Genomic DNA, 24,984 nt, shown 5'->3' on the forward strand with positions numbered 1-24,984 from the left:
TATACATTTCCACATGAACTGCTACTTCAAATACACACTTGTAAACAGCTGGGATTTGTATATATCAAGTATTTTACAAAGGAAAGGAAAGGAAATGAAAAAGAGAAAATGAACTGTAAGTACATACTGAAACACCCCTCTGTGTCCACTGTTATTTGAATCAACACCTCTGTGGTAATAATATGTGTCAAATGAAAGAGATGGCTTATACACCCATGAGACAGGCTGCACGGTAACAGACATGTGCTGACATGAAGGAATAGGGTCACACAGGCAACGAGGACATCAGCTTGAAGCTTGAGTGGTTCTAACTAACTAGTCTTCTAAGAAGAGTCCCTCTCAGGAGTGAGCATGCTATATAAATACTTCATCATATCAGAATATTTTAATGAATGCTTCGGTGTGATTCAAGGCTACGTTCTCTTGAACCATGGTCAGTTTTATTATTATTTCATTATTATTATTAATATTATGAAGTAATGCGTTTTTCGTCTAATTTTGTTTGCCAAAGACTTTCTCGAGATAATTAGAGAATTGTTCATTTTGATTCATTAGTTTTTATCAGATCTACGTTGTTCAATGAACTTCAAACATCTGGGAAAGATTTGATGGAACAGCTTCAATTAGCACCCATGTAGTATGTCTCAGAAAGTGTGAAAGTGTAAAGTACTGAAGCTGTGCTTCTGCCATCAGATAATCAAGCAGAGTACAATTATGAATAGGAAATGGATCAGGACTATTAGCCGCTTGTTCAGCAGGGGTGTTGTGTCAGCTGAAGGGGAGATATGATAACTTCTACAGGTATCTCAGCGACTATTAAAAGGAAAGGACAGTGCAGCCTGAATGTTAAATCCAAATCTGAGCATGGCGGTGCATAATTCTGAATGAACTCGTTAACATTTAAATACGGGGTAGAGTCGCACTTTGTTGTCCATTAAAAATCTTCACACCTTGGCCTAAAGTGTTAAGACATGCTCTTTCAGTAAACGTACATGCAGTTTTGAGCTGCCAGCTCAAAGACTGTCCTTGTTGAAGAATGGTCAAATATCCTATTATGCACAGTTCAGGACCTGTGATTTGATCGTAATCCAAGGGGGATTATGGCTGCTCTGAATGCATAGGTTTGCTTTACTTCTTAATATGAAGGTGATAGTCAACATGATGGGGGAGGGTTTTTTCCTGTCACTCTCTCCTTCTCTTGTATTTTCCTTGTGTGTGCACATTGCCTTGTGTTTATCCAAGGTTCACAAGTGGCATGAAACAAGGCAAAATTGTGATGGGAGGGAACAAGCAAACAGGGTTACGCCAATGGGCTACGCCACTGTCTGCCAGTGGCAGACCTGCATGGCATGGCAGACTGCCAACAGCTATTTATTTTATCCCCTGACATAGATATCTTCCCCCAGGAAGCTTTGCGATGGCAATTGTTTCACAAAGTGAGGTGTTCTCCCCCCGCAGGGTATATGAGAGGGTGGCCAAATGATACTATTTTCTTGCACAACTTAGGATAGCAGCGGTAACAGCTTCTTCTGGAAGCCAAACGGTGTATGGGGGAAAAAAAGAGGCTTATCATTCATGAGAACCGTGAACCCAGCACTAAGTCACATGCAATTGATGTACAATCAGACAGCGAAGGAGAGAGAGCTGTAACTGGAATGACAGAATTATCTCATGACTTAGTGTTTCACAGAGGGGGTCTCGGGGCGTTCACGGTCACTGTGCCAGAGCTCTGACTGCAGCCTGTTGTAAGATAATAGTGTTAATTTTGATAAGAATAAAGGGAAAGAATTGAGAGGGCAATTTCTTTAGGAAACCATTAATGTAATCTTGTGTTGGATTAATTCTTGAGTGAATCAGGAGTGCTGTGAGGGCCAGTGTGGAGTTTATTCACAAAGTGTCCCCTCCTAATCTGCCGCTTTAAAATGTAAAATGTAATTAAAGACGCTCTGCCTGAGTAACCGGGGATACATCAGCGAGAGAACACGCTCGACCTGACTGGGGATTGCTGCTAAACTCATAGAGAATTATCAGCCTTATGTGTTATATCCTAAGCTTCACTTCTGTGTACTTACATAGCTACTTACATTGGACATTTTGTTTTTCATTTTAATCGTTACAGCAGTGGAATCTAGCTACATTTCCGGGTCTTTTGCTGAGTATAACTAATTGAGTATCTGAGTTTCACTAACTGCCTGCGCAACTTTCTTCATTTCTTGCAGAGTTGCACTTCTCACGGATCGTCTGTTAAGGGCGGCAAAGTGGCACCAGGGGCATCAACAGTAGCTCCACCTATTCTCAGCAAAGCACTGTCTAAAGGGAAACGCTTCAGGTACAATTATGACATGCTCTTTTTTTTTTCCTGCCCTGTTTCATATCTGGTGCTGAGTCAGCATGTTTGAGCCATAAGGGGCAGTGAGGTGAGAAATTTAATCATCCCATGTAGTGTAATATGTATATCGTCGAGGCGGCTAACAAAAGGAAACAGATCACATACACATAGAGGTTAGATCTTATATCTGCGTGCATTTTATTGTATGATTATTGGTTCAGCGAACATGACATAAAAAAGAAAAAACTGAGTAGAGGCTGTCAAGCTAGTTGAGGATGGAGACGTCTTTATTTACATGGCATTCAAGTAAATTGTTCAAAGTAATTAAATGTGTCCTCGGGCATCTCCTGAAATGACTAGTTGAACGCAGATAGGAGCGAACATAATAACACTCCTCCAAGGAGAAGTGAATTTAATGTCCAGAGTTAAACACTGACTCAGCCCAATTTTTATGTCATCCTTCAAATGACAGAAGATTCAAGGAAATGAACAGCGCTTTTGCTACAAGGGATATCGCAAGCAGGGTTGCTTTGTGATCACAGCACTCAGTATCAAATGCTGCAGTTTCCAATCCTCAGAAGAACACAGGGATGTGGATATAGGCCGCGCTACAATGGCCTCATCTGAGCTGTTTAAAGAGACGTTTCATTTGCTTTGATGATATGGATGCAGGCACACTTTGACAGTTAATGCCATTCAGTCACACGACATGTAAGCCTGCCATCTTTTCAAAGAAGTTTATTTTCCTTAGAAGCTATTACACGGATTGTTGATCCTCATACTTGTTGCCTGTTACCTGAGATGATTGGTACCAAATCTGAATAACAGTGTTGGAGCTGCACATTATGTTACAATGCAAGATATAGCACTGCGCAAAAGTCTTGAGCCACCCTTTTCTTTATATTTTGCGTGGGAAATGGTACATAATTGCAGTGATTAAAACTTGCAAACATGCATGGAAATGAAGCACAAACAGGTAAACGCAAGGCTTTCTAGCTTCTTTCAGGAGTCTTCAAAAATAGTTCTCCAGGCTTGTTGAAGGAAATTCAAAGCTCTTCTTTGGATGTTGGCTGCCTTTTGTTCTGTTCTCTGTCAAGATGTTCCCACTGCTGCAGTATTGTTGAGGTCTGGGTTCTGGCCAGATCAGTCTATGACTGATAGTGCTCCATTGTGTGCTTTTTCTTTTCAGGTATACTTGAACTTCACTGGGAATATGTTTTGAATCATTTTCATGCTGAAATATAAAGCCGTTACCAATCAGATGCTTTCCAGATGGTATTACATGCTGGATTAAAATGTAATTATTTTTCAATCAGTTTTGAACAGATCGGCAACACCACTGGCTGAAATTTAGCCCCAAACCACCACAGAGCCTCCACCATGTTTTAAAGATGGTTGTAGACACTCAATGTTCTGGATCTTCTCCATTTATACTGGTTAAATAGTTCGAATACTGTTTTATGACTTGTCAAACTGCATTAGATTCAACAAAAGAAAGGGAAGCAAATTATCTATTTTTGCAACAGGCTGCAAATAGTTTTTTGCCAGTTGTTTATGTGTGGACAAAATGCTGATTCACCCCTTGAGTTAGGTGCCTTTTTTATGCTTGAATGGATTTATAGGTCAGTGTTGTGGCTAGACAAAAAAAACCTCTGAAAACTGAGAACTGTTGCTCAACTCACCACTTTCATGAAATTACAAGAAAATCTGGCTCATTGAAAGAGAAATAGAAAGAAATCAGGGGTGACTCAATACTTTTAAACAGAACTCTTTTAACATATTTATTTAAAACCTCATTATTTTTGGTTTAGCGTGATGGATTTTCCATATTCTGCATCAAAAACACAGAATACAGCATGTACAGAGATTAAAAGAGCCTATGTTAGGGTAGAAAACGGTGAATGGCGAGCTTGTCTCTATATACCGAGGAAGGTTTTTTTATGTGTGGCCACCTTTAGTGAAAGCCCCACTGTGGCAGCAGTTATTCTGTTTTAATGGACCAGTGCTGTTTCAAAGAGGAAAGTTTTTCACAAAAAAAGGTTGTCATATGTGGCTGCGGGGATGGTACCATCTCCCTCTGGTGTTTTATTCTCCGCAGTGTCGTGCAGGTGCCTCGTGAAGGGCAGCTGACAGTCAATCATCTGTTCAGCTTGCTCTCAAAGTAGGCCGAGGCAGGGGAGAACTAGACTGTGATGGATGATGTTGAGATGCTTTGAGCTATTGACCTGAAAGTGGACCACAACGTGAGCTATCAGGAGAACTGCACCATAAAAATGTGTCAATATGGCCTATCAATACTGCTGAAAATGGTTACCTGTGTCTCATTGGTTTATAATTGGGCTGGATTATATGCAAACTGATTCACTTGTAATGCAGATTGCCTCTGTTGAGCTGAGATTTTGTTAAATGTCACAATACGATTCTAAAACAGCTGTAACGTAATCTTTAACCAACTTAGCATTAATACGTTAGTGCGTCTGAACCTTCGGTAATTAGCATTAAGCACATTTAAGGCTGACAGGATTTGTTGTTTTGCACAAGCAAACGTTATCCTTTAATACACGTCACCAAAGGCATTAGCAATATCTTGCCTTGCAGTCAATGGAAATGTTTGCAATAGAAGATATTTGTCTAAAACCCATAAATATCATCCAACGTTTGCACTAGTGGAAAATCCAGAAGATCTTATCAACATTTTTGAAACATGGTTTGTTGCAGAGAGCTTCTCTGTGAAAAATAGTTAGAAAAGGACAGTCTTCTTCAAAAAAGACAGGTGATTGGTTGAACCATTTGCGCAATAGCCCCACCATGGACTAAACTCAAACAGCAGATCAACAAGCCACAGGACAACCAAGGAACATCAAAGAGGGGAAGAAAACAACAGATTCGGAAGACCTTGAAAGCTTTGAAAGCTAGCAAGATTTCCTAAAGAAAATATGCATATAAAGGACTCCTAAAGATACTTAACAAATACTTTGTTAGGTGATTACATATAAGATCCATTATTAAAGGTAAACCAGACCTTTAGTTGACCTTATACACCCCATAGTTCTCCTTCTATTTCACTGTACCAACTTCAGTGCGCCTTTGATGGCATGCAGTAGTTGACAAACTTAGTAAGATGGATTCTTTGGTGATTATGAATCTCGTGTGAATCCAGATCTCTTGTAAGGTAAATCAACTTAAGTAGAATTAATCCTTTGAGGACTGCCATTGCACAAAATCCCATGACTGTCCCTAGATTAAGTCTCTGGGCAAAAGAAAAGTGCTTGAAAATAATCGAAACAGCATAGGTCACTGTCTTCAGTAGGGCTAGGCCATTTAATACCGTTCACCGTAATACCGTAATACCGGTATAATGTTAGGCAATCATAAGAAAATGAAATATCGTGATAGAATATGGGTAAAACGCACATGCGCAGTGCCTTTGTTTTAATATGCACATGGCAGAAAAAGCATGGCGGACACGGAGAATGAGAAGGGCAAAAGCGGATTGTTGAATGAAACGGATGAACCAGAGTTGGTTTGTAAAAATGCTGCAACTTCAGTGGTGTGGAACTGGTTTAGCTTTTGTCCGTCAGATACACACCGAAGCACAATTTTTGGTAGAGCATGCAAGCGGGCCGTCGTTATTACCGTGTTTTTCAGAAAATACGGCACACTTAAAATCCTTTGATTTTCTGAAAAAGCGACAGTGCCCCTTATAATCTGGTGCGCTTTATGTATGAATTCTGGTTGTGCTTACTGACCTTGAACTGATTTTATGTGGTACACAGCGCTCGAAAATCTGTCAAAAATGTTTTAGTATGACTTTGATAAGCTACGAAGCCGCACCACTTGATGGATTGTCGGAGCATTACAGGTATCATAGGCTGATACGTGATACGTACTGTGCTTCAACATAATGTTACCGTATTGTGTTTGTATAACTTTTTAAGTTTTGTGGATATTATACATGGTTATGCTGAGGATATGTCCGCCAGTTTTCACTGGAAATGGTTAAACTGTCAGCAAGGAATTTGCATAAAAAAACAGCTACTTGTTTAAGTGAAAATACATTGATGGGTTTTTTGGTTTTGGTTTTTTTGCACTAATAAAGTTGCGGAGTTGTAAATTATTTTGTCTCGTGTTAATTATATCCTCAGTTATATTGTTATCGCAAATTTTCAAATATATATCGTGATAAATATTTTTGGCCATATTGCCCTGTCATACTCAGCCTATTCGTGGGGATGCTGCCTTTGATGGCAGCTAGGAATTTCTGGCTCTGACCAGAACTGAGATTTTTCAGCCTTGATTTCCATGATTTAAGTCATTCAGCCAAGAATAACTGGCAATACAATGCTGGTTAAATATGAACTTAAAACCTTGTGCCATGTGTTATCTAGCACATCAGTACCAAAAGCAATTAAATCTTCATCTTGTTCACCTGATATAATATTGGACAAAGGATGTATTGAGCTTTTTTTTTCCTGCTCTTCTGCTCCTGCAGTTAACTGAACTACACGCCTGTTGATTGCAGAAAAAAAGCTCAAGGCAACCATCGTTCATCAAATGTTTAGAGGTCAAAAATCATTTCGATTCGTAACTTCCCACTTGCGTGTCCTATTGAATGCAGTAATATGTACGAGTTGCTTTGATGAAAACAGTGGACTCTTGCTGCCACAAGTCAATTGCCGTTTTCACTTAAATTCAATTGATTACAATGATTCCTTTGTCATGATGGTATTATGAGAAAATTGTAGTAAGAAGCTTAATCAATGTGCTGAAAGCCAGCACGTGTGGCTTGTACATGTTGAGTAGGGGACATAATCAGTATCCATAGTGAATATCAGAAGTGCTATGTGGGTGTTTCCTGCTGGTTTAGTAGAAAATGGTGTTTACTCTGAAAATGTGGCAAATTTTTTCCATTTTTTTAACTCACCTCAGGTTCTTTGTCACATGACATCCCCCTCTGTTTTCCTGCCATTTCTCTCTCTCTGCGATATGTCCGGTAAAGGCATTAACAGAGGGAGGAAGTGGTTTAAATAAGTACTGGATTCCCCTACCAACCAGGCTTACCCATTTAACATCAGGGGGTTGCACAGTCTTGTTGAATTGTGGAGATAAGCAGCTGCCTTTCTGTTTTAAAAGGTTCAACTTTTATCATTTAGTAATTACAACAGCCCCAAAAAATCATGTTTTCATGTTTTTTCCAGTTCTCGGTTAATCCTAATTAAAAGAAAAATCAGCATGCTAATAGCCAACAAAACAGACAATATTTAGCTGTATTCATATCAACTTTTTACAACATCAGTCGATATAAAAGCTAGCAAACACTAGAGCCAACATTGTGTATGCTTTTTGTTCCACAGCCACGGACATCAGGAAATTACTGTAGCTGAGCGTTTTTTTTTGTTGTTGTTTTTTTCAGTGTTCCAGTGGTTTATCAATTATTAAGCAGTCATCCACTGGACTATTTAGCTTACTGCATGAAATAAAAGGAATCAGGGAGTTCAGTTTAATGACTGGCAAGAAAATCCTAAAGTTTGAACATCTTGATTACTATTTCAATAACAAGAAGAATCAAACAATGCAGCACTTCATACACAAGCCATTTTTGTGCTGTGCCAAATTATTCAAGAGCCAAAATCAAGCTGTGAGCGCGTGTGGTGCTGATTTTTGTTTAATGGTTCAATACAAAAATAAAGTTATTTACACGACAATAATAATGTTTCAGCTCTTTTCAGTGGTTCAGATTAACTAGTACAATCAACTGATATTGTTTGATCATATTGATCACAGAGGATTTGCTGGTAAGCAACGATCAGGGGAGCCACGGTGTCTTAAAGAAATTCATAATAACATCAAAATAATTGAGTGTATTTTGTGATTACATATTCATTGGGAGCTGTTTGTCTTTGCATGATGTGCTCACACATCAGATTGCATTATGGCTTGGTATACCTTGGATTTAATACCATTGCTTCATTACTGCAGACATCCAGGGATCTGCTTTGAGGCAGACCACCTACTGCCCACAGACCAATTTAAAAACTGTGTGCCTAAACAGGAAGCTCAGTCTCTAAAGGCAGCTGCTTCTATCATTAACTGCAGTAGAATATCAGTATGTAAGCTAGAGGTCATTTTCAAGGTGCAGGATAACCCCTAACAATACATGGCATTTATTTGAAGTTCACAGAAAGAAAACACTAAAGCAGTGTTTTCTATATATTCTGAACGATAAAGGTCTGTATGTAAACTTCGTTAGCATGTTAGCACTTGCTTAACCATGCTAGTGCATGGCTCTTTGGATCAAAATGACACTTCAAAATGTAACATTAAAACTGCAGCGATTATCCTGTAATTTGCGTTGAATGTCTAAATCAAAAATTATGGAAATAATCAAACTCTACAAGTAGGAGTGACACTGTCTTCTTGGTGATTCCCAGCTTCCAGCATCCATCACTGACAATAAAATGTATAAACACAGATGTTAATTCAAAATGATTGTTTAAAATGTTGAATGTTCGGTCCATGAATCCATCCATCCATTTTCTTCCGGGGGAAGCTCGCAGGGGCCACAGCCTAAGCAGAGAAGCCCAGACTGGCCTCTCCCCAGCCACCTCCTCCAGCGTATCCGGGGGAACACCATGGCGTTCCCAGGCCAGCCGAGTTATATAATCTCTCCAGCATGTCCTGGGTCTGCCCAGAGGTGGGATATGCCCGGAACACCTCAGTCAAGATGCGCCCAGGGGGCATCCTTGTCAGATGCCTGAACCACCTCAACTGTCTCCTTTTGATGTGGAGGAGCAGCGGCTCTACTCTGAGCCCCTCCCGGATGGCCTAACTCCTCACCCTGTCTCTACGGGTGAGGCCAGCCACCCTTTGGAGAAAGCTCATTCCCGCTGCTTGTATCCGCAATCTCGTTCTTTCAGTCACTAACCAAAGCTCATAACCATAGGTGAGGTTACTCAAAGAAGGCTTTCCCATTGCTGTGTTGAAGAATAAAGGTGGTGGTACCAAAAACCGGATAGGAGAGACTCAAGACTTTTGCACTGTTTTCTCTCAAGCAGCACAGGGCTTTTCATTTAAGCATGTGTGTAACAAAACTTTTTATATTAATCTTTTAATTTTAAAGCAGCCCTCAAAGTACATGAAAAAGTATGTGTTTAATAGTGTAACACACCTCTCCTAGAATGCACCGCAGTAAGTACACAGCCTCTTCTCCGGCACCTGGTTCAAGGCAAAATCTCTGAGATTTGTTCAATAAAACCCAGGGAGAAACTAGTCCTGCATCTTTACATTCACAGGCAACAAAAACAGAGCATCATCACACTGCTAACCTCCACATTTGCCTTGGGATTAGACCTTTTCACAGCACATATTGCAGGGAAAACACGGGTGTATTTTTGTAATATGAAAAAACAGCTGCATTCTTCGTAGGTGAGCCAATTCCAAGAATGAATGAATGCTTGGCATGAAAACCATCTTTCTATGCTACATGTGTGCTTTGTGAATGTTAATTAATCTAAGCCCCCTTTTCAACAGGTAGAAGGAAGTGAAAAAAAAAAGCATAGAGAATGCATACTAATCCTGAAATTAAAACATTTACACTAAAGATATTTTTTGGAGGGGGGTGGCGTTTCAAGCGCATTCGTGTTTAAGGCACAGCTTGAGATTTCTCCCATAGTTCCTTCCCTCCTCTCTTGCGGGGGTGGGAAGAGTGTGGAGTTTGCATGTTATCTCTGTGCCTGTGTGGGTTCTCTCTGGGTGCTCCGGATTCCTCCCACAATCCAAAGCATGTTAGGTTAATTGGTGGTTTTAAATTGGCCATAGGTGCGAATGTGAGGTTGGATGTTTGTCTGTCTGTCTGCATTAGCTCTGAGATAGACTGGCAACCTGTCTGCCGTGTACCGAGCCTTTCAGCCTGAATTAGATAAGCAGATGAAAATGGATGGATGAATGGAAGTGATTCCATTCTTATGTAAATTGTATTGCTTATTGATAACTTACGATTCCTTTCACGTGTATCTGATTCATCTGTCTCATAAGCTTCGATACCAGGGTAATTTCCGCGTCGAGTCAATTGAATGTGGGATTGGATTTTGTTTTTTCCCCTTTCAAGTCTCAAGCACAAAGGTCGATTTACTCCAGACCATTTTTACATCATGAAACCCTAGAAAGGACATCTATAGCTGATACAACAGATGAATTAGTGAACGGTCTTTACCTGATGATTTTGACCCATCTCTTTTGCATGCTGTCTGGTTTCAGGAGTAGTTCGCTCTCACTCAGCCCAGCCCTACAACGGAGAGAGACTAATTACTTCAGGACTCCACCCATTTCCAGAGGGAAACACAAAATATCCACAAATCTTATTGACGGATCCAGAGTGGCAGGGCATGTCTACAAACACTTGCAGGAGGATGAGTCATCGGACATGGAGTCCATAAGAAGGTGAAACTATTTCTACGTCTCGTTATTAGTTTTGTCATGTTTGTTTGAGCCAGCAAAGAGGAAATTCTCTTCGCCTCCCTCCACGCCGAGGTCAAATAGCCGGTTCAGTGATACAGACCTCTGGACTAACTAAGGTTAAGTCGGAGTGGCAGAGGGATAATTTAGGGAGAAATGAGTTTATGACTGGAAGACTCTCAGTTCAAATCCGTGAACCAGCCTATGAAATGTGATCCAGGGAAATAAATGAGATCTGCAGTGCCCCCCTCCCCCCCCTCCTCTTTCAGCTGGGACTGTCACAATTAATTTGGAGAACACACTTGATCCCAAAAGCGCAACAGTATCATGGTGCTGGGGAAGATGTGTGTAATCCTCGCTGCCACTGGGCTGCTGCTGTGAATGAAAATTTGTTTTATCTGCATGTTTTAACAGGGTTAAAAATACAACGGCTGTGCCAAAGCTAATTACCAAATGATGCACGGGTTCACACGAATTTCTAGCTATCCAAAACGGTTTGATTTTGGCTAATGATCAAGCATGGGAAGCGTCATAGTTCACATATCAACAAAATGATTAATTTTCTGTAATTTACAAGCTGAGTATAAAGCCACATTAGATGACTGCGGCCTCTTAGAACAGGCTACATGTTGAAATGGAATACTTCCAGGCTTTTGCACATCTTGAATTGCCCCCCATGCTCCCGCTGATGTCAAGTGAAGCGAGCTGGCCTATTTTGACGGCCATCCCGAGCGAAGCGCAGCTCCTTGTGCTGTTTCAGGAGGCATTAGAAGCGAGAGGGACTTTTGGCACAGCCTAGTCTGCAGACTTAAAACACATTTAAAAAGTACAGACTGGTCACGCTTGCTAAAATGTGATGTGATGTGAAATCCTCTCTGACATACTGATTTTTGATTTGATGTTAAAACAAAGCTTTTCACATTAGTTATAACTTTTCTTTTGCCCTTTTTTCAGGCTGATTGTTGCGTAACGACCACCAAAGATGGAAAATATTTATCACTGAGGTGCTTGTATTCCTCGGTGCATTGATGCATAATGTCAAGCAGCTCCACTGGCATTTCTCCTTCAAAACACTGTAAACATTAAATAAGTGTAGGTTTTATTTACAGATGCAGACAAGAGCATCTTTAATCCTGAGTAAGACAGTCCTGTTTAGCATATGACTCAGAAGCAGCCTAATTTGATGTCACTGTGTGGAACTTGAGCAATAGCACTGTTAACAGAAACGTCTGTCATTAAAGCAGCAGTGTCCCCTGTGCATTTCATACACTTTAAAGTGCCTAGCAATGTTCCTATTAGCATGCCAACCTGATTGAGCATTACAGTGACTTGTAAGTTACACTGCAAGCTGCCAAACTCTTTATGTGACCTATTTCCATAATTTACATTTTTAAACAAAGCTCCACGGAGCTCAGCAGTTCTTTCAAATGGTTGTGCAGAAAGATCCTTCAGGAGCAGTTTCCCTCTAAACACACACACACTCACAAACATGCACGCTCGCACTTATAAGGAGTAACGAAACAAACTAATAAAGAAGCTGACGAGAATTCTTTTTCACAACGGCGAAATCTGTAAAGCTATAGGCAATTAAATCTGCCGCGCTTTGTCAAATGTTTAGGAGAGGAGCTGAAATAGGAGGGCTTGTCATCTTCTTGGGGATAAAATTGCATTTGTGTAGTTAAACAATTTAGATCTCATTAGCCACTGATAATTCCCCCACACATCCATCACTCAAATATGGCTTTCGCTGGCCTTCTGGAGGTTGAAATGACCTATTTCTCGACTTACAAGCCACGCAACACCAAGCTTACAGCCCCCTCCCTCTCCTCCTCCTCCTCCTCCAGCCCCCATGTCTCCCGTGTTGCCATGGATACACCCTCTCATCTCTGGAAATGAGAGACGGGAGGTGGAAAGGAGAATGAGAGAACGCGAGAGGGGAAAGGAGGAGGAGGACTGAGCCGAGAAGTAAAGATGGAGGCACCGAGTCCGGCGCGGTGGAAAGTGTTAATAAAGAGGCGAGAGCCACAAACAAACACGAGAGCACTCTTGCGTGTTTTCCATTTTGTGACAACAAATCCCCAGAGTATTGTCAGTTTCATCATCTGGTGTCAAAACATATTTACCCATCACGATTAGGGGAGGAATTGAAGGCAAATTTGCTATGGGAGTTATTTTTAGGTTTTGTTTTGATCTGTCGGATTTACCTCCAGCTTGCTTTTGCCCTTCTAATACCAAGGGTGGGGGTGGAGGGTGGGGTGGTAATTCAATTTTTTAAACTTGGTTACGCTACCAACAGTCTTTCAAGGCTGACAATAACACTGGATGCGATTCTAAATGGGAGTCGAGGCTTCAATAACAACTTTAACAAACATACACAAACTTGCCCACTTGACTCCAGATAAGTTTCCCCTCTCTGCCGTGTTACTGTCATGGCCGACGATAATGCCTTTCAAGCTTCTGCTTCCGCTCTACGTTTGAAGGAGGATGCATCATCATGCAAATGCACCTGCTGAGACTCACTCCCCCGTTCAACCCTGCTTAATGTTACATCGTGGGCCCATCTGATTAGTTGCTTGCTGTGTGAAAACTACAATAAAATGAAATTAGAAGCCATGTGAAGCCGTGTATTGTTTCTACATACAACAGTCACACAGGGCGGGTCAGGAATCCACCTGCTGTGCTGCTAAAGCCTTAAATCTCTGATAAGGCAGTGATGAGCAGAGGGATTTCTCAGTTAAACATTCATGCAGCAACAGTAGACGCCGCTCATGCCAAGGATTATACATAATTACACGTAGATTATGAAACAACAACACCTAAATAGTGATCATTTTGTTTGGTACAAGATATTTTTGTGCCGGTGTGAAATGATACGGTGAAGCCTTGACAGACTGGCATCTTTCTAAAACACAACGAATGTCATCTTGGTGTTCTAAATATGGATGGTAACTTCATATTCTCTATTGCGCTGGCTTTTTTATTTATTTAAAATTAGGAAAGTGTCTAGGATGAAAAGGTCAAATTATAAATGACTTCCTCACCCTGACATTTCCATCCTTTTCTCTTTGCCCAAAGGTGTGATTCTGCCGGCGGAAGGGTCGGCGCCCTCCTGAGCAGGACCTCACTCTCTCACTTCACAGCCAGGAAAGGATGGACTGAGGTTCCCTGCACCCGCCTCGATCAAGGTACAACCTTCCTGCCACCCTCCCTCCGCACCCGATCTGTGCCCATCATCCCTTCGCTCCAAGCGTGTGACCTTGAGGCCGGTCACCCGTTCACGAGTGACCAGAACCAAGCAGGGCTCTTCAAGTGGCACCCCGTGCTGGCTGGAAAGACAGGCCTTCCCGTTAGCAATCCTCCCTCTCCCCCTGAAAGCGTCGTGCTGGCGACCAGTGTCATGCCCAGCAGCGTTAGCCCCCCCGCCGCCGCCGCTTCTCTCCTGGGGTTGGAGAAGAATCTCGGCTCTCCTCAAACACCCTGCTCCTTTGAAATTACAGTGGATCTCGCGCAGGAGTTAAAACAGAAAAGCCTTTGCAGCCCCATGGAAAGGTCTGGGTCTCACAGTGAGATCCACCACGGTGGCACAAACATTCTTGAGACGAAGACGGCACTGGAGTCAGAGGGGGAAAGTGTCCAGTATTCCCCCAGAGTTCTGCACACAGGCAGCGGGACCAGAGGATGGAAGGCAGCAGGCCAAAGAGGAGCCCGGGGACAGTGCCAAGGTCAGACATCTCTTGTGTACGGAGGGGCAGACTTGGCCACCAAAGGACCCATCTGCAGAGGAATTGAAAACACTTATGCCAAGCCCTCTGCGAGCTGATTGGATTAACTCTGTAAAGAGAAGACACCGTTTCCAATAAATGTATACCTTTGCTGGTGGCTCAGTATGGCTAGCAGGTGGGACCATCTGTGTGGCCACATGGACCAATAACAGATGGCCATCAGTTTTCGAAAGAACACGAACAGATTGAATTCCCGAGGGGGGAAAAAAATATTGACACAAAAGACATCAAATTACAAAAGGAAAAGAGACAAACAAACACACATTGTGAATAAATGTGACTCAAAAGGAAAACAAAACCATGACTTGAGTGGGAGCTTGACTTAAACAGTGTATTGAAAAAAATGCCACTATTACAAGGAGCTTCTACTTAGAAACCAAAATAGTGTGTTATCTCTATGTTGTTTCTCTATTGTAAAGAAATGAAATTATATATGTCATATAATATATGTCATATAGACATATATATATTTGACATACAATTGTGACAAAATAAAGACTAAGATAACAGTGTTAATTATGGGCTTTATTCATCTTAATCCATTTTCGTGACTTAATCGGCATTCTGAAATAAATGTGGACAAATATCGAAGTCGAGTCGAACGATTACAAGTAACGACAAAGCTGTCAGGAGATTGTTGCATTTGTTGGAAATACATCAGCTTTCAAACATATGAGTTCTCTTTCTACTGTATGTGAAATTGTAGTTGCAAATAAGCAGGTAGTTGAAAATAAACAGGGTATCACCAGAAAATGCAGGAAGCACCAAAAACAAGATTCTTTATAAGTAAAGCAGTGCACCATGTTTGGCTGCTTTAGTAAGCCATCGTGCAGCCTTCTGGTCTCCTGCTGATGGGATTTTGCCAGACTAAAAATGGCAACACTTGCTGTTGTTTTTAAAGTTTTTAGTTGTTAACTTGGGAGCCCGTTTTAATGAACTTATTTAAATATTGCCATTAGATAAGCAACAACTACAGCTGGGCCTGTGGATAGACTGTCACAGGGCTGTCACTAAGTGTTTTGTGAGGGATTATCCGTCCTTCACAATGGAAGGGTCAAGTTGGTTTAGGTACTGTATGTTCAGTAATCCGCTTGTCGAATGATAAGATATCAAGCTTTTGCTGGTTCCAAGCTCCTACTTCACTTGTTTAAGCTGTTGGCTTTTTAACGTGTTGCAATCCTATGTTTTATTTAACATAGGAAAGCCCCCCCTTACAGATGTGCGACACATCTTTTTAAAACTCTGCAGCCTTTGGGCTCACAGTGTTCAAGACAACAAATACTTGAATGCTTCAGAAAAGATTTCAGTGTTAGCTTAAGATCTCAACTTTGGCATAGCGAGTAATTCAAACCACACAGTAACAAAATGATGACCAACCCAATGGATCAAGTTTTATCAGGGAAAATTTGACCTTCATTCCACATCTTTACTGTGCTGATGTGTTCGTGAACTCCCTAGCCATCACAATATGTCAGCTAGCCCAACTTACTAACCTTCCAAATGTTGCCTGCACATTTCAGTTTTTTTACATACTGAAGTCAGAACAGTATCGTGCATCACCTTTTGACAAAAACTAGTGAGCTAACTCCTCTTTTTCAAATGTTAAATGTAATATTTTATCATTTTATTGGAACTGATTTGTTTTTGCAAACCATGGGAGCTTTTGGGACTAGAAATCAAACTTAAGTGTATAAGGATTCTGGTTTGGTTCAGTGAAATTCTATTTATGTAGCTCACTGGTTAACAATAAAGGCCTTCTTAATATGATAAAGGTGCTTTGTTAGTACACAATCCAACAGTCACACTTTTAGCAAGCACTTGGCAACTGCGGGGAGGAAAACTACCCTTAAACAGGAAGAGCAAAACACAAAACACAGGTAAAAAGAGCATTAGGGGTAACAAACATGGCAAAACACAAACTAAACTATAAACTTCAGAGCACAGCTAAGCTGCTACTACTGCTCTTGCTACAAGTGCTGAACCATATCAATATTACCACAGCCCTTTACCTCTGAGGCATATAACCAAACACCTTCATACTGTATGATGTTAAAATGAAAGAGATGACTGGTGAAGTTGCCAGTGTGTTATAGTTGGAGCCACAACCACGAAACTTCAAAATATAGAGAATGGTATGGGAGTACTGATTGCCGTATCAATATACAAAGTTTCCGTGGTGATGAATGGTACCTTTCCCTTTAAATCTAAAATTTACTGTTTTTTGGTTGGAATTTTTTGCTTGTGCATGTGTGTGCACGCAAGTTTCCCACAATGGATCTCACAAAAAAAATATGTAAATTGAGCCGAGGATAATGGGGAAAGCTTTGGTAATGGAACTATTGTGTATGTGAAAGAAAAAGGTGACTCAGATACTGTGAATGATAAGAGTTCTTCAAAGATTTTCCATGTTCTCACTGAGTGCAGAATTATACTCATTATTCATTGTTTCCTATGATAAACCTTGTGCCGTATCCATAGGCTATGAGCACAAAAGAAGACCTCCTTCCACAGTGATGAATGCTAACAATGGCCATGAGGTTTGTGGTTGGAAATGAAGCACGGCAGCATACAAGCTGAACGCAATTCTTTATTTATGCCTCATTTACGTCAAATTTACTATATCTCACTTTCCTCCCTTTCAGGTTTGCAATGACTGCTGGCAAGGTAGATTGTACAGCACTTACAAATGGGTATTACTGAGATTTCTTCATCACTTTTTTTTTTTTTGCAGAATAAAACTATCTTAAGTCTATAAGAAGGCTTTTGTGAAGATTAAAACGAACTTCATTGATCCCTGATGAGAAATAGAGCCAAGACAGCTGCAAAGGAAAGATAAAATTACCATAAATAGAAAATAACTTGCATCCTAAATGCATACAGTAAAAGCTGGTAAGACAGAATTTACTATACTTTTCACTGAATTTTCAGATGCTGATGGAGATTTGCATAGGAGTTTTACCTGATCACAAAAGGTGCCCCAGGTGTGCGAATACAGTTGTATTTCTTTTCTTATTTTTAAAGTGAATAAATAAAGTGAAGAGCACATTAAATGCTGATATTTCCATACAGGGTATAAGTTATAGTGTGCATGCTGTTTCCTTCATAGCATGCAAAAGATTATGGACTGACGTGTTTCACAGCACTCTAAACATGAAATAAGACTAATGATGGAACACAATTGCCAACTAAAATACAGTTCATCACATTTCTGAATGCATCATTCGGATGCACATTTATCCATCAGCGTTTCATGCTTTACCATCAGGAACAAAGTGATATGTGCAGGAAATAGCGTGAAGCAAACGTAGTATATTACCCTTACCATCTAAAGTAACAACTATGCTGTACGCAGAGTCATCATTAAGCTAAAATGCAGGCACACAGGACCAACTCAAATAATATAGAAGGAAAAACTATCAACTCAAGGGAGTATTTTGCTAGCATGGTGTGGCTACACTTAGACAGAATGGTCACTGCAAATCAATGCAGTATTGTTTTGAGTGATTATATTTATCCTGTGATGAAACATTTTTATCCTGATGGAATAGTCTCTTCCAGAAAGACAGTGCCCCGATTCATATGGCAGAAAGGGTCACTGAATGATTTGATGAGTATGAAAATGATGTGAATTGTTTGTTATGGCCTTTGCAGTCACTCTATCTCAACCCAGATGAATACGATGAGAGATTTTGGAGAGATTTTGTCTTAGGCACTTCACTACCATCAGCAAAACAGCAGAGTGGGAAATATCTTTTGGAAGAGTGGTGTTTCAGCAGAGTATCAATGCAATGGCACACCAAGGAAATGGTGGCCCAGGAATTTACCATGGCCCTAATTTGTCTCCCGTATCTAATTCAAATGGCCTAATATCTGTGAATTGCACTTCGGGATTGCCAAATTACACCTATACCTTATATTCTACCATTTTAGATCTTGAGCAAATTAGTTTGTCACATTTTGCACATTTTCTGTTAGTGAAAATGTAGCATATATTTGTTTATTTAAGTTGGTTTAGATAGTGTTAAAAAAATTCTAAATCTGTAGATACTGTTTTGCTGTTTTAACAAAGACGCCTGAAGTGTCTCTATCCAATAATCCATCAAACACTTGAAGTGGATACAGTCAACACTAGACACCAAAGCTCTGAAAATCCCTGATCATATCTCATGGAAAACTGCCAGCTGCGAGGCCATGCTACTTACATACAAGCTCTGAACCACATGCTAACTGATCTTCTTATTGAAAAAATTACATAACGACCAATGTGAAAATCACCACGACACAATGGCAAGCTTTCTAAACAGCTCACGATTGTAGTCAAATATAAAGCTGGAAATAATAGATTGCTGTCAGAAAAGGCTCTTCCCATGTGGCACTAATGAGAGGCCGTGTGGATTTGAAAAAGGCCGGGATCAGTCTTTGATCACAGCTCACAGTGAATGCTGGAAGCGCTGTTTGAAGCATCTTTTTAAAGAGTCGCAGTCTCACTGTTTGCAGACTGGGTTCTCCCTCTAAAACATCTGAGCCAGGGATCCAGGCAGCACTCACCCAGACTTAATCAGCTAATATCAGTAGTCCACATGTAACAAAAGTAGTGGATCCATTTTGTGGGAAACGGGAGAAGACGCTGGCATTGTGAAGGGACTGCAGCACATAAATGAGGAGGATGAAAAATTAAGTGTTCTCACTGCCTAAAATGAGTCGGTTTGTTGGAGGTGGGCCCTTACTCTGTAACTCTTCAATTAATCCTCGCAGGTGTTGACTCTTTTATGTTTCTGAGAAATGTCACATACACACTGGTCTCTCCTGCTCAGTGTGAGAGGAATACTAATGAGCCAGGGGTGCAAAGGGACTGTGAAGTTCCCCGCCAGATGGCATGGAGATTATGACGACAGCAGGCCAGCATGTGTAATGCAGAGCTACCAGTGTGGATGTCTCCTAGCATCTCTCACAGGCTCCCCTCGATGTGGGATATCAGGTGATATTTAACATTGCCAGTGGCCATGTTGATAGTGAAAGTTTCTCTCCTGAAAGGAAATATGTTTTGTTTGTTCTTAAGTGACAGCTGCTGACATTGTGAATGCAGCAGATTTAGTAGTTAAGATAGGATCTCCTGCAGTATGTTTCATATGAATGCTGAAGCTTCCTGTATCTGTTTTTAATGTCTGCATAAGAACTTGCAGTTTCAATGAACTGGCATGTACAAGACCAGAAGTAACCCAAACGGAATGCAATCATAATTATGCAAATGGTAAATGCACTGATACTTGTATAGCACTTTTCTACTTTATTGGAGTACCTAAAGTGCTTTCTTATTAAACGCCTCATTCACCCATTCATTTATAGAAATGACTTTTTCTGTGCTTAAATGCTTTTAAACTAGCCTTCACATTCACACTCTGACGAATGCCAACTCAGTGTTCAGTATGTTGCCCAAGTATATTTTGGCATGTAGACTAGAGCAGCCGGGGTTTGAACTGCTGACCTTTTGATTAGTAGATGAGCCAATCTACCTCCGGTTGCACGTGGTTCCCTCCTTTTACATGTCACAATGCTTGGTTGATCAATCAAGATGATAAGTATTAGCATAAATAAAGCCAATGTGGAACTGGCTTACACTTGCATTCTATCTGAAGACTACCAGAAGAGAAAAGCTGTGGCAAAAGATTTCTGGACATATAGAAGTTCGATGGGAGAACAGCTTTCTGCCTTGACCTCTGCAAACATTTTTTTTCTGAGTTAATGGACTCAATCACTCATTTTGGGTAATATTGGACAAAGAAAAATGTCTCTTTTATAAATCTTGGTGAAACAATGGTTCAGTATGGAGGGTCACTGTGCTAAGAAAGCGCACACTCACTGGCTAATGACAGTCACGAGTCTAGTGTTGAATACCCAAAGGTAATATGTAGCACAAACACAAAACTTTGATACTTTGACAGTTTATTTAGCAATGCCAACAAACATGCTAATGTTGCTAATGTTTATATACTGCAATCTGTTCATTATTTGTTTAAAAGAATCAAATTCCCTTTCATAATCATCCTCTAAACAATATAACAATTATAAATATTACAACAGAGTAGAGAGTTTATAACTGAAGTTTTACCATAAACGTCATTCTGTATTTTTAAGGCTGTCATATTAGCTTGTTCATAAAATACATTTAACAGTAAAAATCATCATTCAGACAAGCAGGTGTCATTGCGCTGATCGATGAACTGCAATGCATCATCTGAGACAGCAGTTTAGATAAACTGCCCCATATGGCAGGAAGAGTTATGTTCAAGACCAATCAAATGCAAGGTGGCAGGGGAGCTATGTTTAGCTTCACGATAGCGCTTAGCTACGGCACACTCCACGTTTTCAATACAAATGGCTATTTTGTAAGATGGCGATGGTGAAAATGGTCATCTCAGTAACCAGTGGGTGATGTCATGCTAGCTATCTATCTTTCATACTGTCTGCGGTTGGACAATGGGCTGCAGAGCTAATAAACGAGTGAGGACAGATAGAAAGGAGTGTATTGATCAGGAGTGGGCAATTAGTTTTCACCAGAGAACTGGGATGTTCTGGAGCGCCACACCAATAAGCTTATAAAGAGATAAAATTAACACTGAACAGAATTGAGTTCGCCTTATTGATACAGATGAATCACAGATGAAGAGCTAATTCTAAAAATTCACTCACCTATAAACAGGAGAAGAGACTTTTTGAGTGATTTGTCAGGTGTTTACCACAGAGCAAGCCATCCTGTTAGCTTGATGACTGCACAAAAAAATGCTTAAAAAGTCAATACCACCAAAAACAAAGTGCAGCTCTGGTACAGATGTTGAGCAGATGACTACCTGCTACAGCTGCACTTCTTGGCTCCCACTTGTCATGCCCATAAGAATGCATTGCTTAATAAGTACAATTAAAACAGGTGAATCACATTTTTAAAGAAAAGGGAAAATTTAATCAAAAGGTGACAAAAGCATTCTTTGAGTATAAGCCCAGTTATGGATTCCAGGATCAAGTGGTCATTCCCAGAATCGTAATTATTGCCACTTTGGCATTTGCTTAATTGTTCAGCACCAGTTGTCATTTTCAAAAATGTTTTATACTCATAGTATAATTAATACAATTTTTTTGAAGATGGGTAAATGCTGCACATATAAACATTGCCAGAGTATTACATTTTAGAATTATAGGTGGAAAAAGAGAGTCAAGATAAGACAGCGTGACAAAACCCAGCCAATCTTGTCTTTGTGTCCGCTGCTATTAACATAAGAGGTGGCATCGCTGCATGATTGTTGAACAATGGCTCAAAATGGCGAGCGGAGAGAAGACCTTTCTCTTTCAGCCTGAGGAGCTGACAAGACTTGGCATTTAACAATTATGGTTTTTGACAGCTGATTTTTTTTCTCCTTATTAAACGGTAATCTAGCTGTCCTGCTACTATGTCACTGTGATATCCCAGCTTGGTCAATTATCCATGTGATTTCAGACAAGGGCTTGTTTTTTTGTTTTTTACCCGTAAGGCATTCTTGCAGTATATTATCTTGTGTAGTCTTCCATTTAAATGTAGAGGGATTAGCAGAACAATGCAGCTGCTAAAATGCTGGGAGTTTATCAATGGGGCAGTGCTATTGTTATGTTAGCAACAATAGTCCATCTGCTCCCCCCTCGCTACACTGCTGTCCTGACATTGCGGGTCGGAATTATTAAGCAATTTTATTTTCACAAAATTTCTCACACTGATGGCAAAACTTCTGTTATTCTTTCAGTGTGACACCGTAAAGTGAAATGTATGTGATCATTTGCTTCACTTGCTCAAACCAAAAGTCAAGACAGGAGTTTTAATGACGCCACTGCAGCATTACACTTCTTCCTCTGGAAGAAAAAAATGGCATTCATGCACTAGTAACATCAAGAGGGAGAGTGTGAGTGATGAGCTCCATAGTGAACAAAAACAGCAGGCTTGTTTTGTGGAGGTTTCTAAAAACCACAGTGCAAAAACATTATACATCTTAAGGCACACTCAGATCATTAGGCACACCATTGTCATATCATGTACTATTTTTCAGACAAAGTTTGACACTACACTCGCTTAATGACCAGCCCAAACATATGGATGGCGGAGAACTAATTAAGACATCCGAAAACACACTGTTCATTTGGTTCATTTGGTTGGACGCTGCTGCTTCCTTAAAGTTGACGGTTTAAATTTCCTGCTTCCAAAGGGGTAAAAAATGGGTCCTCAAAAAATGTATATCTTGAGTAATGTGCAGCGTTTTTGGCTGGTTTTCAATCATGACGCTCCTACGGGCACATACATCATCAAGTGACATACCAGGCAGCATGTATGTCAATCAGTTCTCAAGGTATGTAAATACTTGTGGATAAAGTTGTTACATCCTTAGTGATTCATCAGGCCACAGGCCTAGGTTAGGTCTATGTTCATATTACATCTAAGACAAAACAGGGTGCTCCCAAGCATGTTAGCCTGCAGTGTGCTGTTGCTGTTAGCTGCAAAGCCAGACAACATAATAAGTACAAAGTACCTTTCAAAAATAGGAATAAAAAAGGTTCAAGGTAGTAATTTAGATAACATAGGTGGACCAAAGAGGTGGAAAGTGGGTCTGAAGTCATCCAAAACAAAGTTTTCACAGGACTCTATGGACCCCTACTGGTTCCATAAGAATCAGATTAAAAGCATTAACCAAGTTCTGCTAATCAAACACAATTTCATTAATTAATCATCAGCAAGTGTTAGCACTTTTATAAAAATAGAAGCTTTCTCAGTTTGCTAGTCAGGAGAATTCAGTTGTGTGTTAGCACAATCCCACAATCTTCCTAGGAGTGGATGTCCCCAAATACACCACAAGCTCTTGGGGTTGTGCAATGCTTGGAGAAACTGCAACAACCCCAAGAGCTACATCTAAGATTCTGCAGGCGTCAGTTAGCATGTTAAATGTTAAAGTTCATGAAAGTACAACTACAAAAACACTGAGTAAGTATGACATGTTTGGAAGGATTGCCGGGAGAAAGCCTCTTCTCTCTAAAAGGAACACGCAGCACAACCTTGGTTTGCAAAGTTGCATTAGAACAAACCACAGAAGTTCTTGAACAATGACTTTTCGACAGACAAGACCAAAGTGGAGATGTGTGTGGCCATAATGCACATCACTACTTTGCAAAAAACAAATGGAGGATATCAGCACAAAAACCTCATACAAACTGCTAAGAGTGGTGGTATCTACAACGATGTGAGAGACTAATAAAGTCATACAGAGAACGACTGCTGCAAGTTATTGGAGTTTTTACCAGCTACTGAATTATTTTTCTAATGACTGTATGCTACCTCCACCAGTGTAAGATATTCTCTTGGCAAAGGAGAAATAACAAAGGTGAAAAAAAAGAGGCTGACAGACAGAGTAGTGTGTTTCATCCCTACATGGCCACGCTATTAACAAGAGGTTGGATCAATACCCACAAAGCTCTTTTCCCAATTAGCTCCATATATGTAGCCAGTGTGGTACTTTAAGATGTTTTTTTAGTGTTGTCACTGTTATATTTTGTTACCTTTACAAAGACAGGTACTGTTTAGGGAAATGAATTATAAATACTTTTTTTTAAAACTAAAATTAAGCACGAAGCACTCAAAAGTTTTGGGTCACTTTGAAATACACTTGTGTTTGTAAAGGAAAACATTTGTTTATATCTAATATAATCTGAAAATAATCACAAGTATTGGAAATGACAATTCATGATTAAAGGAATCATTCATCATAGAGCTTTTTTTTTTTTTAATGGAATACCTACGCAGTGCAGAGGCCCATTTTCAGCAATCAACTCCTGTGTTCCAGTGGCACATTGTGGTACCTAATGCAAGTTTATCATTGTTAAAAGGCTGATTGATCATTAGAAAAACATTTTCCAATTATGTTAGCACAGCTGAAAATTGTTCTGCTGATTAAATAAGCAATAAATTTGGCAACTATTATCTCCCATCACAAAGCCCATCACAGTATTCTTAAAATGCAGGCTACTCCGCAGGGAGTAAATTGCCAAAAAAAAGTGAAGCTTCCATATAATGGTTTGTATTGTGCCCTTCACAGAACAGCACAACTTGGCTCTAATCAGAGTTGCACAACTGAGCAAGAGGACAAATACAACAGAGTCTCTAGTCAGAGAAACAAATGCCTTGCAGGTTGTCATCTAGCAGCTGTTTTGAATAAAACCAGACATTTTGCTGGAAAAGGAAAGGGAGCAGTTCATATTCTCATGTGAAATATTTGGGAAACTTTGTGCATGAAGCAGCCCTCAATCCTTCAAACATGAATAAAAGGTATTAGCTATTCTTTGTAAGAAACAGTTTTTACTCCTGTTAATGTGCTTAGTTAGCATTTTAACATGATAAAGCTGCAATAAGTA

At 40.2% G+C, this 24,984-nt stretch overlaps 1 protein-coding gene across 1 annotated transcript in view; it reads left to right on the forward strand.

Moving 5' to 3' along the window:
- nrg3b (neuregulin 3b) overlaps window positions 1–21,511 on the forward strand; it is a 216,640-nt gene extending 195,129 nt beyond the window's left edge. The window contains exons 7-9 of the mRNA XM_085170975.1: window positions 2,220–2,329; window positions 10,586–10,768; window positions 13,859–21,511. Coding sequence (XP_085027101.1) covers window positions 2,220–2,329; window positions 10,586–10,768; window positions 13,859–14,603 — 1,038 coding nt within the window. The 3' untranslated portion in view covers window positions 14,604–21,511. The remainder of the gene's footprint in view (window positions 1–2,219; window positions 2,330–10,585; window positions 10,769–13,858) is intronic.
- Window positions 21,512–24,984: the final 3,473 nt, after the last annotated feature.

This window comes from Neolamprologus multifasciatus, chromosome 8, assembly GCF_963576455.1.
Source record: "Neolamprologus multifasciatus chromosome 8, fNeoMul1.2, whole genome shotgun sequence".
NCBI lineage: Eukaryota > Metazoa > Chordata > Actinopteri > Cichliformes > Cichlidae > Neolamprologus > Neolamprologus multifasciatus.